The sequence below is a fragment of the Rattus norvegicus genome, chromosome 7, assembly GCF_036323735.1.
Source record: "Rattus norvegicus strain BN/NHsdMcwi chromosome 7, GRCr8, whole genome shotgun sequence".
Taxonomy (NCBI): Eukaryota; Metazoa; Chordata; class Mammalia; order Rodentia; family Muridae; genus Rattus; species Rattus norvegicus.
In genome coordinates this window covers 6,109,948-6,125,779 of record NC_086025.1, presented here as the reverse complement: position 1 = coordinate 6,125,779, position 15,832 = coordinate 6,109,948, and the positions used below count along the sequence as shown (strand labels likewise).

General features: G+C 36.7%; 1 protein-coding gene and 1 pseudogene across 1 annotated transcript; one reads left to right on the top strand and one right to left on the bottom strand.

Moving 5' to 3' along the window:
- Positions 1–1,509: 1,509 nt before the first annotated feature.
- Positions 1,510–2,433, top strand: Or10p1 (olfactory receptor family 10 subfamily P member 1). Its single transcript, NM_001000070.1, has one exon. It carries the CDS (start codon positions 1,510–1,512, stop codon positions 2,431–2,433), a length of 924 nt encoding a protein of 307 aa, NP_001000070.1.
- Or6c226-ps1 (olfactory receptor family 6 subfamily C member 226, pseudogene 1) lies at positions 11,231–12,214 on the bottom strand (annotated as a pseudogene).

The following is a 15,832-nucleotide window of genomic DNA, read 5'->3' as shown; positions in this document are numbered from 1 at the left end:
CAGCCAGAGAAGGAATTACTGGTAAATCTTCAGACCTGGACTTCTGGAACCTGGGACACAATGTTCCATCTTTTCATGACTAGTTACCTAACTTTAAATAAGTCATTTAATCTTTCTGTTCATATGTTCTTATCTATATAGCTGGAATTCTTTAATTCATCTTGCATATTATCTACAGAAGATATGATATGTGTCAAGTACTGCCCTAGTTGATTTCACCTCTGCGATATTTGATAAATTAGTGGCTGTGAAGTTAGAAAGACTTGAGCTGAAGTACAGTCTTACTTAGTAGGTAAACAGCTTGAGGACATTACTAGGGCTTCTGGAATTCCATTCCCTCATCTTCAAAACAGTAAAAGCAGGTTTCTGTGTTGTACCATGGTTTGATAAATACCAAACCCTAGGCAGAATACACTGTAGCGATGAGGCACATGGGAAATTTTAGCAACCTCTCCTTGACTTGTCCTTTTGGGTCTCAAATTGGAACTAACACTAAAAAATCCTGCCTCTGTGGCATGTGTCTTGGGAGAGTAAGGATAAACGTGAAAGCTTTTCTTCAAAAAATGTGTTATTCAAATAGTTGAGGACTGTCTAGTAAAAGAGGACCTAGAAATTCAATAAACCACTACATGTTGTCAAAACACACTTTAATTCAGACTTTCCCTCTAGGCAGAGGAGATTAATACTGGGAGGCACTGCTTTATTTCATCAATGAGAATAAAATAAAATCAGTGAGTCCCCTGTCATCAATCTTGTTCAAACACACCAAACAATACCTTTCTAAATTGTTTTACATAAAATGTTATGGTTGGTCATAGAAATATTTATACCTACCTCTCTCCTTTAATCCTGAATGCCACGAATAAATATTTCAAAGTGAAGGGAATACACATATTGCCACGGAACTTCAACTGAAGCTTGAAGGGTAGGTGAAAGTTTAACAAAATACTCATAGAGCATATTCTATTCTGGGGCAGTGTACCTAGTATAGATGATCATAGGCACCCAGATAAAAAAGCAGGAATGGAATCATGGCAGGTATCTAAATCCTAATTATGACTTTTCTATGTTGTTATAAAACAAATATTCACATTATTATATCGCATGCTTATCATACTTCTAGATACATTGTGGTGATCATTAGATACTACCCTGTTCCTGACCCTGGTCTGGACATTTGGGTTTCAGTTTCAGTGTGTTGAGTAAAAAGGACACAACTGTTCCACCTGAAGTTCTCCATATGGAAGGTAAGACAGAAAGTGAAAGTGAAAGATACACAGACTGTATAGTCAAAATTCCTGGGTAAAATCACAGCCATCCTATTTCCTCGTCATTAGTTAAGATGAGTTCAATCGCTGAGACTCCTGATTCATTTGAAAATGAAAGACACCAGCTGCTTTTGATTTGAGAAGAAGCTGTATGGAAAGTGTTTTACTGCATTGCAGAAATATTGGTTATTTCAAAAACTATTTCTCTTTCTTAGTTGTGCAAAGCTTGTGCCCTGGAGTAATGGCTGAGGAAAATCAAAGTACAACATATGAGTTTCTCCTACTCGGGTTCTCTGATCTCAGAGTCCTTCAGGGGCCACTGTTCTGGTTGGTACTTCTGGTCTACATGATAACCTTGCTAGGGAACACGCTGATCATCTTTCTGACCCAAACCAGCCCTGTGCTGCACTCTCCCATGTACTTCTTCCTGCGACACCTCTCCATGGTGGAGCTTCTCTACACTACAGACATTGTGCCTAGAGTCCTGGCTGATTTGACTTCTTCACATCCCCAGGCCATCTCCTTCAGGAGCTGTGCAGCCCAGATGTACTTCTTCATTTTCCTGGGTATCTCAGAGTGCTGCTTGCTCACAGCCATGGCCTATGACCGTTATGCAGCCATCTGTAAGCCTCTGCACTATTCCACCCTAATGAACCACCGGGCCTGTGTAGCCATGGTAGGAACCTCATGGATCATGGGCATCATCACAGCTACCACTCACTCTTCCCTCATCTTCACTCTGCCTTTCCCCAGCCGCCCCACCATCCCACACTTCCTCTGTGACATCCTGCCAGTACTGAGGCTAGCAAGCGCTGGGAAACACAGGAGTGAAATTTCCGTAATGACAGCCACAGTGGTCTTTATCATGATCCCCTTCTCTCTGATAGTTACTTCTTATGCCCGCATCCTGGGAGCCATCCTGGCAATTGCTTCTAGTAAGAGCCGCCGCAAGGTCTTCTCTACCTGTTCCTCCCACTTGCTTGTGGTCTTCCTTTTCTTTGGAACAGCCAGTATCACATATATCAGACCGAGAGCAGACTCTTCTATCACCACAGACCGCATCCTTAGCCTCTTCTACACAGTGGTCACACCCATGCTCAACCCCATCATCTATACACTCCGCAATAAGGAGGTGATAGGGGCCATAAAACACATAAGAAGGTAGGTTACCTAAGTTAAGGGGAAGTGAGGTGTTTCTACTTATTCACTGTTCCTGCTCCCAAGAGTCAGGTATTCAAATTAAACTTCAACCTAACAGGATCCATAAAGAAATCTCAAGTAAGTAAGTACTCCTGGTAGAAGGTTCTGAAATTGAGAATGGCCTGTGTCTTACCTTTTATTCCAGATTCCAGATTCACTATCAAATTGGGGCTTACTAAGACGCATCAGAAAAGATGGCATTCTTGGGAAGTAAATATCCTCTAGATTATCTGGGTCCTGGGCAAGGGGACTGCTTTGGCCATATCAGTAGCCAGAGAACCATGTAAGTCATGAAACTGACTTTCAATAGACCCTTAGAAGTCAAGAAGAAATTTACTAGCTTTTGGTTACATTTATTTTCAATTATGTATTGTGATACATTTGCTCTTCTGAGCCCTTCAATAAGAAGAATGTCTGAAGAAAGCAGTCACACAATTCTCCCTCTCAAGATACCTCTGTGAAGGGAAGACAGGTTCGTCTGTACTGGGAAAGTGGGGTTTGAGAAATCATTTTCAAGAGTTACTTTCAATAGTCCTTCTGCCTCATAAGCATTCTCTTCTGGAAAAGTAACTTAATCATAGTAATCCTCTGTTTGTTTACCTGTCTCCTATTCCAAGTTTATTTCCAGAGTTTCTTGTTCCCATAAAGTCTCCTTATATATGTGTCTTCTGAAAAGCAATTCTTTCAAACTTAGTCATACACATCTAGGCCATCATGTCCACTTAGCAAGTTTTCATTCAGCCTGTAATGTTCAACACAATTATCCCTCCTTAAAATTTGTTTTCTCAGTGATGCTAATTACGTTTTTTATTCTACAACCATTACAAACCTTTTTTTCAATAAATTGTAATAATATTTTGTTTACGTTACTACATATGGGAAATGCTATTTGTATGTCACTTGAGGGAAAACTGAAATAGCTTGTTCATTCTTTTGCTTCATAATTATAAGGAAAAGAAAACAAACAATAGAGAAATCTTTTAATGATTTTATAGAAAACTTCCCCCAAAAGATTGCCTTTATTTTGTATGATATTTTGTATTTCAAACTTGTAAAACATTACTTTTTTGGTTTATACCAGGTGATTATGTCAGCATATTCTAAAGAATTACCTATAAAATGTTCATTGTAATAATATCCATAATAGAAAAGATTCAGTTAAGGTGCACATCAATAAGTAAGTGGATAAATAAAATGTGATATATATATCACACATGCACACACACACACACACACACACATACACACACAGTGTAGTTTTACTCAGTCATAAAGCATAAAATTGTGCTATTTGCAAGATAATGGATATCACCAGGGCTCATCATGTTAAGGAAAATAAGCAAATTTCATATAAATATATATATATTTTCCCATACAGAATTATGACCTTTATAAGTAATACATTAAAATAAAGATTGAACCATTTGAGAGAAGAAAATGTATTATCAGTTAGGGGAGACAACAGGAAGTAATAGGAGAAGTAAATATGATTAAAGCACATTTTACACATATTTGAAAATATTATACTGAAACTCCATTTTTATAAAAATATAATTAAAAGAAATAAACATTTTAAGATAAAAAGATTTAGTACTTTTAAAATATAAGGACTACTTACAAGGTCTTAAAATGTTTCTTCTTATCTTTGAAGCTTCAAAGAATATTCATGAATATTACATGGTATTATTCTCAATTATTCTTTCATTCTGCATGATCCTCTTGATTTTCTTTTTGATATAGCAGAATTTTGTTTCCTTTTGCCCTCTTATATATAATAAGTCATACAGTTCCCTGCAGACTCTCATTCACTTTATTTTTTTTTTATTTTAAATATGATGGGAGCTATCATGATACATACTTGATATGCAAGAAACTGCATTAAAGGATGCATAATTTGCTGTTTTGATATATGTATACATCCCCCATCATCACAATCAAATTGATAATATTTTTTCTTTTTATTGGATATTTCATGTATTTACATTTCAAATTTCATCTCCTTTCCCACTTCCCCCCAGTCCCATGCTCCCTTCCCCTGCTTCTATAAGGATGCTCCCACCTCACTACTCTGGTATTCCCCTACACTGTGAAAGTAAGCCTTCACAGGACAACGGGCTTCTATCAATGCCAGACAATGCCATCCTTGGCTCCATATGAGGCTGGAGCCATGGTAAAAAATATTGACTAATCCTACATCCAATAGAGGGCTAATATCTAATAAATACAGAGAACTCAAGAAGTTAGACCCCAGAGAATCAAATAACTATATTGAAATTGCTGGTGGAGGGGTAACTCAGAAGTGGGATATCATTGGTTGGGAATTTAGTGGAGGAGGTAACCGGGAAGTGGAATATCATTTCAGATGTAAATGAATGGAATGATTAATTTAAAAAAAATCACAAAATATGGGGTACAGAGATAAACAAAGAATTCTCAACTGAGGAATATCAAGTGGCTCAGAAGCACCTAAAGAAATGTTCAACATCCTTAGGCATCAGGGAAATGCAAATCAAAAAACAACTCTGAGATTCCACCTCATGCCAGTCAGAATGGCTAAAACCAAAAACTCAGGAGACAGCAGATGCTAGCAACACATAACAATGACACATGCTCTCCAATGTTCATAGCAGCCTTATTTATAATAGCCAGAAGGTGGAAAGAACCCACATGTCCCTCAACAGAGAAATAGATGCCAAAAACCTGTACACAATAGAGTACTATAGATTTAAGCAGATCTCCCAGAAATAGATGCCAAAAACGTGTACACAATAGAGTACTATAGATTTAAGCAGATCTCCCAGGGACTAAACCACTAGCCAAAGACTGTCCATGGACTGACATATGCCTCTAAGTGCATATGTAGCAGAGGATGGCTTTTTTGGGCACCAATTGAAGGAGAAGCCCTTGGTCTTGCAAAGGTTGGACCCCCAGTGTAGGGGAATGTCAGGTGGCAGGAAAGGGGGTGGGTGGGAAGGGGAGCACCATTCTAGAAGAAGGGGCGGGGGATGGGATAGGGGACATATGTCCTGGGAAGCGAAAAGGGAATAACATTTGAAACATAAATAAAAAAAATTTCCAATAAGAAAGAAAGAAAGAAAGAAAGAAAGAAAGAAAGAAAGGAAGAAAGAAAGGAAGGAAGGAAGGAAGGAAGGAAGGAAGAAAGAAAGAAAGAAAGAAAGAAAGAAAGAAAGAAAGAAAGAGAGAAAGAAAGAAAGGAAAAAAATTACTTCATGTGGTTCTTAGGCAAATGGATGAAACTATAAAAACATCATCCTGAGATAACCCAGTCATAACAAAAAATAATATTTCTAAACTTCAAAACTCATGCATGCCTTTGTTTATCTTTGCTTTATAAATAAATAAATAAATTCTAAAGAAATAATATTTAACACGAAATATACAGTGTTAACCATCTAATATTGACAACTATGAGCATAATGCTGTAGCTCTATAAGACTTATTCAACTTGAAAACTAAACTGATATAAACCTTGACCAGAAATGTTCAAGTTCTCCAATACCTAACATTTGGCTACTACTCTTCTACCCTCTGCTCTGAGCTGGTTATAGTGACCCCTGTATTACTTGTCAGTCTGTGATATGATTGTTCTCTTTAGAAACATCTTCAAGTTCATTTGTGTGCTGTATATGTCAAGATTTTCTCAGAATATAAGGCTGTGTAATATTTCACTTTATGTATTTTACAAATTTTAATTTTTAAGTCATTTCTTTCTATGTTATATTATGATTTTTCACTAATCTTCAGATAGACATTTAGGATACTCCTATATCTGCCTAATGTAAATGATGATGAAAATACATGTGTATAATAATGCCTGTTAAAGGTCATAGTTTTAGTTCTTTTGCAAATATATCGAAGGTGATATTTCTGGGTCATATGCTATTTCTGTTTTTAACTTTCCATTAACAGTATATATGTTGTTAATAACTCTTTGCTTGTTGTCATTTTCGTTGCTGAGACAAAGTCAGACTATATCTTCTGACTGGCTTGGAATTTATGCTCCTTTAACGTCAGCCTCCCCAAAATCATCAGTTAGAGGTATGAGAATTGTGTGACCACCACTTCCTTGTTTCCTCTTTTTTTTTTCTTTTATTAGATATTTTATTTATTTACATTTAAAGTGCTAACCCGTTTCCTAGTTTGTCCTCTGGCAACCCCCTGTCCTATCTCTTCTTGCCCTGCTTCTATGAGGGTGCCCTCCCCAACCACTGCCTCCGCAGCTCCCTGCCCAGGCATTCCATTATACTGAGGCATCAAGCCTTCACAGGATCAAGGCCCTCTCCTCCCATTGATGTCCGACAAGGCTGTCCTATGCTACATAGCGACTGGAGCCATGGGTCACTCCATGTGTACTCTTTGGTTGGTACTTTAGTCCCTAGGAGCTCTGGGCAGGTCCATTTAGTTGATTTTGTCCTTCCTGTGGGATTGCAAACTGCTTCAGCTCCTTCAGTCCTTCCTCTAACTCCTATATTGGGGACCCCGTTCTTAGTCCAATGGTTGGCTGTAAGCATCTGCCTCTTGTATTTTCCCAATGATAAGAGATTTTATAAACTGCCCCCAATGAAAGATGACTAACTATATTCAAGCCCACTGTCTGCATTATCAATTGAAATATTTTATCCTATTACATTTACATGATTCCTTGAATATTTTGGAGGTTAACTGCTCAGTTATTATGTATTGAAATATTCCTTTCCATTACTTAAGTTGATTTTTCTCTATTGTCTGATTTAATACAAACAATCATTTCTGCTTTCTTCTTACCCATTCACGTATTTTTGCCAAACTTACAGGTATCAGACAAAACACAAATAAAAAAGTTACTTTTATGGAGATTTCTTTGCTATTTTTCTCCTAGAAATTTCCATATATATGACATGTTTAAGCCTTTAACCTATTTTACAGGAGAGTTTACTGCAAAGACAGACTCTGCAGCCTGACACAGTGCTTTTTTCTTCATATTTATATGTCCCTTAGTTTTTCCTTAATTTTAATTTGCATATTTTACTATTTAGTTATCCTATTTACTTACTATAATTTACTTCTTAGATTTATTGTCATTTAAAATGTAAGCTAAATACCCAATTTAATTTCTTTGCATGTCAATATACAGTTTTCTTATCTCTACTCATCATAGCAACTAAAATTTCTATTTGCAGATTCTTGATATCTTGTCACATATCACATTTCACTGGCAGAGAAATCCATAGATCAGGAAATGAATGCCTAGAACCTCTTTCCAAGAAAATTTTAGATGAGCTCAAAGTATGTCAGTATCAAATCAATAAAAAATATTCAAAATGTTTAATGGTCAGGGTTTCAGAATCTGATGGAATTAGCATAGTAATTTTTAAATCAACTTCTAGAAATTGACACTAAAATCCATTAAGTACAAAGTCATGCAGTATGATAATAAAGGACAGGACACACAGCAAAGACATACTCTTATGCATTTTATTACACAGGCCACAATTTAATAAGAATAGACCTTAGGAATTACGGCAAGAAGTAGTAACAAAACATAGGTGGGGGGCAATGGCTCAGGGAAGACCTCAATTTAAAATTGCTTATAAATTAGGAAATATTTTTTCAAAGTTGCTTATTGCTCTTTGATTAGTTTTTGCTTCTTACTCAATGGATAAATTCTTTGAAAATAAATTCATTTCTTAAAAATGTCATTCTCATTTAGTTGACATCAAATCAGTCACACTAAGAAAATTTTAAGGTGTGATCCATTATATAAACAAACTGAAAGAACAAAACCACATGATCATTTCATTAGACGCTGAGAAAGCATTTGACAAAATTCAACACCCCTTCATGATAAAAGTCCTAAAAAGAGTAGGAATTCAAGGCCCATACCTAAATATAGTAAAAGCCATATACAGCAAACCAGTTGCTAACATTAAACTAAATGGAGAGAAATTGAAGCAATCCCGCTAAAATCAGGGACTAGACAAGGTTGCCCACTCTCTCCCTACTTATTCAATATAGTTCTTGAAGTTGTAGCCAGAGCAATCAGACAACAAAAGGAGGTCAAGGGCATACAGATCAGAAAAGAAGAAGTCAAAATATCACTATTTGCAGATGATATGATAGTTTATTTAAGTGATCCCAAAAGTTCCACCAGAGAACTACTAAAGCTGATAAACAACTTCAGCAAAGTGGCTGGGTATAAAATTAACTCAAATAAATCAGTAGCCTTCCTCTTCACAAAAGAGAAACAAGCCGAGAAAGATATCAGGGAAACGACACCCTTCATAATAGACCCAAATAATATAAAGTACCTCGGTGTGACTTTAACCAAGCAAGTAAAAGATTTGTACAATAAGAACTTCAAAACACTGAGGAAAGAAATTGAAGAAGTCTTCAGAAGATGGAAAGATCTCCCATGCTCATGGATTGGCAGGATTAATATAATAAAAATGGCCATTTTACCAAAAGCGATCTACACATTAAATGCAATCCCCATCAAAATACCAATCCAATTCTTCAAAGAGTTAGACAGAACAATTTGCAAATTCATCTGGAATAACAAAAAAACCAGGATAGCTAAAACTATCCTCAACAATAAAAGGACTTCAGGGGGAATCACTATCCCTGAACTCAAGCAGTATTACAGAGCAATAGTGATAAAAACTGCATGGTATTGGTACAGAGACAGACAGATAGACCAATGGAACAGAATTGAAGACCCAGAAATGAACCCACACACCTATGGGCACTTGATTTTTGACAAAGGAACCAAAACCATCAAATGGAAAAAAGATAGCATTTTCAGCAAATGGTGCTGGTTCAACTGGAGGTCAACATGCAGAAGAATGCAGATCGATCCATGCTTATCACCCTGTACAAAGCTTAGGTCCAAGTGGATCAAGGACCTCCACATCAAACCAGATACACTCAAACTAATAGAAGAAAAACTAGGGAAGCATATGGAACACATGGCCCTGGAAAAAATTTCCTGAACAAAACACCAATGGCTTATGCTCTAAGATCAAGAATCGACAAATGGGATCTCATGAAACTGCAAAGCTTCTGTAAGGCAAAGGACACTGTGGTTAGGACAAAACGGCAACCAACAGATTGGGAAAAGATCTTTACCAATCCTACAATAGATAGAGGCCTTATATCCAAAATATACAAAGAACTCATGAAGTTAGACCGTAGGGAGACAAATAACCCTATTAAAAATGGGGTTCAGAGCTAAACAGAGAATTCACAGCTGAGGAATGCCAAATGGCTGAGAAACACCTAAAGAAATGTTCAACATCTTTAGTCATAAGGGAAATGCAAATCAAAACAACCCTGAGATTTCACCTTACAACAGTGAGAATGGCTAAGATCAAAAACGCAGGTGACAGCAGATGCTGGCGAGGATGCGGAGAAAGAGGAACACTCCTCCATTGTTGGTGGGATTGCAGACGGGTACAAACATTCTTGAAATCAGTCTGGAGGTTCCTCAGAAAATTGGCCATTGAACTACCTGAGGATCCATCTATATCTCTCTTGGGCATATACCCACAAGATGCCCCAACATATAAAAAAAGTCACGTGCTCCACTATGTTCATCGCAGCCTTATTTATAATAGCCAGAAGCTGGAAAGAACCCAGATGCCCTTCAACAGAGAAATGGATACAGAAAATATGGTACATCTACACAGTGGAATATTACTCGGCTATAAAAAACAATGACTTCATGAAATTCGTAGGCAAATGGTCAGAACTGGAAAATATCATCCTGAGTGAGGTAACCCAATCACAGAAAAACACACATGGTATGCTCTCATTGATAAGTGGCTATTAGCCCAAATGCTTGAATTACCCTAGATGCCTAGAACAAATGAAACTCAAGACGGATGATCAAAATGTGAATGCTTCACTCCTTCTTTAAAAGGGGAACAAGAATATCCTTGGCAGGGAAGAGAGAGGCAAAGATTAAAACAGACACAGAAGTAACACCCATTCAGAGCCTGCCCCACATGTGGCCCATGCATATACAGCCATCCAATTAGACAAGATGGATGAAGCAAAGAAGTGCAGGCCGACAGGAACCGCATGTAGATCTCTCCCGAGAGACACAGCCAGAACACAGCAAACACAGAGGCGTATGCCAGCAGCAAACCACTGAATTGAGAATAGGACCCCCGTTGAAGTAATCAAAGAAAGAACTGGAAGAGCTTGAAGGGGCTCAAGACCCCATATGTACAACAATGCCAAGCAACCAGAGCTTCCAGGGACTAAGCCACTACCTAAAGGCTATACATGGACTGACCCTGGACTCTGACCTCATAGGTAGCAATGAATATTCTAGTAAGAGCACCAGTGGAAGGGGAAGCCCTGGGTCCTGCTATGACTGAACCCCCAGTGAACTAGATTGTTGGGGGGAGGGAACAAGGGGGGAGGATGGGGAGGGGAACACCCATAAAAAATGGTAGGGGGAAGGGGGATGTTTGCCCGGAAACCGGGAAAGGGAATAACACTCGAAATGTATATAAGAAATAGTCAATTTAATAATAAAAAAAAATTTAAGGTGCAATACATTTTAGAATGATAACTGGGTCAAGTAAAAATGACATGGAAATTATAAAACATTCAGCTAAGTTAAATACAGTAGTGGATAAGAAATACAATAATTTAAATACCCAACACATATAATATTACTTTTGAAAACGAAGCAGTGAATTTCTTTATCCTTAAATTTTATTTGAAATACATCTTTTGATCAAGGTTTTAAAGGATTATTTTACTTCTTTGTTTCTAAGGGAGTAGATAAAAGCATTCAGCATTGGGGCAACAGGGGTGTTGAGCACGGCTATACCCTTAGTAAAAGCCATTCCTTCCTTTGCTGAAGTTTTGACATACATGAATATACAGCTTTCATTGGAAATGGACACAACAATCATGTTTCCATAGCTCTAGAGGGGATTCTTAAAATTGTTCTAAGGATGAATGAATAGGACAGAATCACTATTGCTAAGGTTACAGTGAGAGTAAATACTGCCAAGAAGAATGCTAAGAACTCCAGGAAGGCTGTGTCTGTGCAAGAGATGAGCAGCAAGGGAGAAGAGTCACGGGTGAAATGGTCAATGATGTTGGAGCCACAGAAATATAGTTGAAGGTCCATGATCACAAGTGGAAAGATGATGAGAAATCCAGCCAGCCAAGAGCCAAGTATGAGCTGCATGCAGACTCTGTTGCTCATTATTGTAACGTAATGCAAAGGTTTACAGGTAGCCACATAGTGGTAATAGGTAGAAGGAAAAATTCAGTTGTACCCAAGAGTATGAAGAAGAACTCCTGAGTCATGCAAGAGTTATAGGAGATGGTTATATCTCCTGTTACACTGCTCACAAGGAACCAAGGAATGGAAACTGTGATAAATGCGATTTCTTTTTTCTCTTTTTTTTTTTTTTTGGTTCTGTTTTTCTGAGCTGGGAACTGAACCCAGGGCCTTGCGCTTCCTAGGCAAGCGCTCTACCACTGAGCTAAATCCCCAACCCCGATAAATGCGATTTCTAAGAAAGAGAAATTTCGAAGGAAGAAGTACATGGGCATCTTGAGTTGTGAATCTATCAGCGTGAGTGCAATAATGGTCAGATTTCCAGTGATGCATAATCCAGTAATATGTGAGAAATAAAAAATATAAAAATCATAATGTTTAGATTTAGATCCTTTATTAATCCCAAAAGAATAAACTCAGTCACAGATGTTCGATGTCTCATTTCTTCTTATATTCTGCCAGGTCTGTAGTTATGAAATAAATTAGAGGGTCAGGATAAGCTTGAATTATATTTGTGGTTAAATGCCTTTGTTCCATCATACCATATGAAACTTGTAACATTTTATAAAGTGAAACATTAAATCATTCACCAATTAAACTGTTTTAAAAGTGAACATTTACCATCTCCAAACAATTACACATCTGGTGATTGCCTTGGATCTACATATATTTAGTATCAAGGTAACCTCTTAATAGTTCTAAGTACCTTGATAGATGAACACAATTCCATGCCAGGTCTTCACTGTAGTACACGAGCAGATATATTAGAAAATTAAAATACTTAAAAATAAAAAATATTATTTTATTCTGAAAATTATTTCAAATACGACATCACTTTGTATAAACCAAATATTAAAATGTTATTTGTCAATATCAGAAAACGTTTAAAACTGTTCTTGACTGTCTGAAGAATAGTTTAGCAAGGGAATCAGAACCATTAAAATCAACATTTGTATACCCCTAAGGAAACAAACTCAGAAATCTCCAAATTTCACAAAAACTTATAGTATTTTTTTTATCAAACTAAATAATATTTTCATTACATAGAAAAAAGTTAACAGCCAGGTAAAGAACTCGGGGCACAGAATAACTAGAAAATAGAAAAAGGAATATATGAACCACAGCACAGAACATACACTTGCAAGTGTGTAATGCTAAGTGGTCTTAGCTAAGGACGTCAAACACAAATGTTCAGTGGGGTTTTAACCAACTGTCAGTGTTTTATATCTTGTTTTGGGCCATTGTTTGCACTTCTCACTATGTCTATGGTTTTTGATTTTCATACATAACAAAGTTATACCATGTGTAGCTAAAATTTAGGGAAGTAATTGAGCTATATACAATAAGAAGAACACACTATGGGATTAATCCAAAGGAAACCTGAAGTAGAAGTCTGATAGGTGAAATGGTTGGATGTTGTTACAAACTTCTAAAAGCCAAACCCTCCAAAGTAACACTCTAAAATTTGTGGTTTAAGGAAGTTGAGAAATCCTTGGGTTCAAATGAGCAGCAAATTTCTCAGTGGGCACCCCGACGTCACTGAACACTATTTTTAAAAATCTCAGAGCTAAAATGTCTTCCTTTTTTTTTTCCTTTGCTTGTTTGTTTATAATGAATAGAAATGTTTCTGGGTACAACTTATGACTTAATAGTAAATTTTAATGTCGTGGAAACAAAACATGGAAGCTGACAAACAGAAAAGGAATTCAGAGACAGAAGTTATCCTATCTTGGTAATGTAGCTAATACTCTCAGGAAAGATGGGGAAGGAAGAGGATAAGGAAGAGAGAAGAAGAAAATGGAACAAAATGAAGAAAGGGTAAAAGGGAAGAAGGCATCCACATTGTCACAATATTTGAGGCAATACTTATAACTAAGAGGCAATAAAGCTGTATATTTGGTTTGCTCCATAGGTGAAACTCTTTCTTGGTAAATGAGGAAAAGACACAAAGCATGAGGAAGAATCAAAAATCAACACCCTTTGGTGACGGAGATCTATGTGATTTCTTAGTAGAAACTGTTGAGATAGAACATCGCCTGAAATCCTTGGTTGTAACCCTAACAACTAGTACCTGGTATCTTGTGTTTTCTAAAATTTCACAAAATAACGAAGTCCTTACCATGGATATTATAAAATTCGACAAATATCATAGTTTCCTCTTTGACTTCCAGTAAATCTTGTAAAAGAATGATGACCCGTAATTATAAATTCTAATTTTACACCATTATTAGAAAATGGTTTCTCTAAATATTCTTTCCATAAGAAGCATTTCCATTTTATGTTTTCACCTACTCCTTGAAAACAGACACAAGGGATTCTTCCAAGCAAATATAAACTCTCTCTCTCTCTCTCTCTCTCTCTCTCTCTCTCTCTCTCTCTCTCTCTCTTTCTGTGTGTGTGTGTGTGTGTATGTGTGTGTGTGTTAGTTTGTGTTGTCTTTACCTGGTTTTGGTAATAGATTAGAGTGATACTAGCCTCATAGAAGAAGTTTAGAATGCTACTTCAGTTTTTATTTGTTTGCATAATTAAAGGACTAGCTAAAGATATTCATTTTATGTCTGAAAGAATTTGCAGTGAATCATAAAGCTCTGGTACTAATTACTCTGGTAGTAATGTCTTCTGGACTAACACTTCCTTTAATTGCAATGAAGTGTCTCTCTATTTCTTCTGGTTAGGTTGAGATTGAAGTCTATTTTGTCTGGTATTAGGATATCAATGCCTGCTTGCTTCCTGGTTCCATTTCAGTAGGGTATAATTGTACAACTTTTACTCTAAGGCAGTACCTATCTTTAAAGCTAAGATGTATTTCTTGTAGACCTCTAGCAAATAGATTTTACTTTTTGATCCATTAAGTCTGCAACTGTGTTTTAATTTGAGAATCAAGGCCATTGATATTTAAAGTTATTATTGAATGTATGGGTTATTGTGATCATTGTGTTGTTAATTTTTCATGATGTTTATGTTCTCAGTGATATTTTGTATTTTAATAGTTATGGCTTTGTAGTTCTTTCTATAGTCTTTGCTATGTGGATTCCTATACTTCTTTATTGTCAGACCTTCCTGGGCTCCCTCAGTGTTTGCCCCTGATGAGCCTTGCTATTGCATGTGGAAATGTTTGTGTTTAAAAAACGAACATTCTGCCTTTGCCATTTGGCCAATGACTGGTAACACTGTTGAGTCAGTTCCTGTTTTTATCCTAAGAGCATATACTAGGTTTTTCACTGTGCCTCCAGGGATTTTCCACCTAGTGGAATGTATGTATATATGTATGTATATATATATATATATATATATATATATATATATATATATATATATATATATATATATATATATATATATTTCCCTTGAGTGATTGACTCTGATTTTACTCGAGAAATTAAAATTATGGTTTTTGCAGAAAGAGGAGTTGTAGTTATTCCTCAAGGGGATAGGATAGTTCAATTGCTTCTTTTGCCCCAGTTTTATACTAACAATCCTGTGTTTAAATCTGCTCGAGGAAATCAAGGTTTTGGGTCCAAAGGGCCTGGAGCATTTTGAGTGTCCTCTTTAAAGGAAAGTCCCACACTCACTCTATGGGTTGAAGGAAAACATCTACATGGGATTCTAGATCACAGAGCTGATATGAATAGTATAGCTAAAGTCTTCTGGCCAAAGGCCTGGCCCTTAGAGATACCTCATTCTACCTTTTAAGGAGTGGGAACAGCTACAGCTCCTCAAACAAAACCCAGCAAGATTCATAAATGGAGAGATGCGAAGGACATGAGGGATGGTTTCAGCCTTTCCTTTTAGAACAAATCCCTATCACCTTGTGGGGACAAGGTGTACCCAATGATATAGAGGGTGTACTAACAACTAGTCTGTACATAGCATGATGAAGAAACAAGGCTTCATCCCAAGAAAGGATTGGGCAAAAAGTTCAAGGCAAACCTTATATTGTAAGTGAAGAACTAAAATAATTAAACTTCCTTATGATACAACAGGTTTGGGAAATTTATCCAAAGAGTCACTCTTAATAAGCCTTCTCACATTAAAACTTTGCCTATTACCTGGAAGTGAA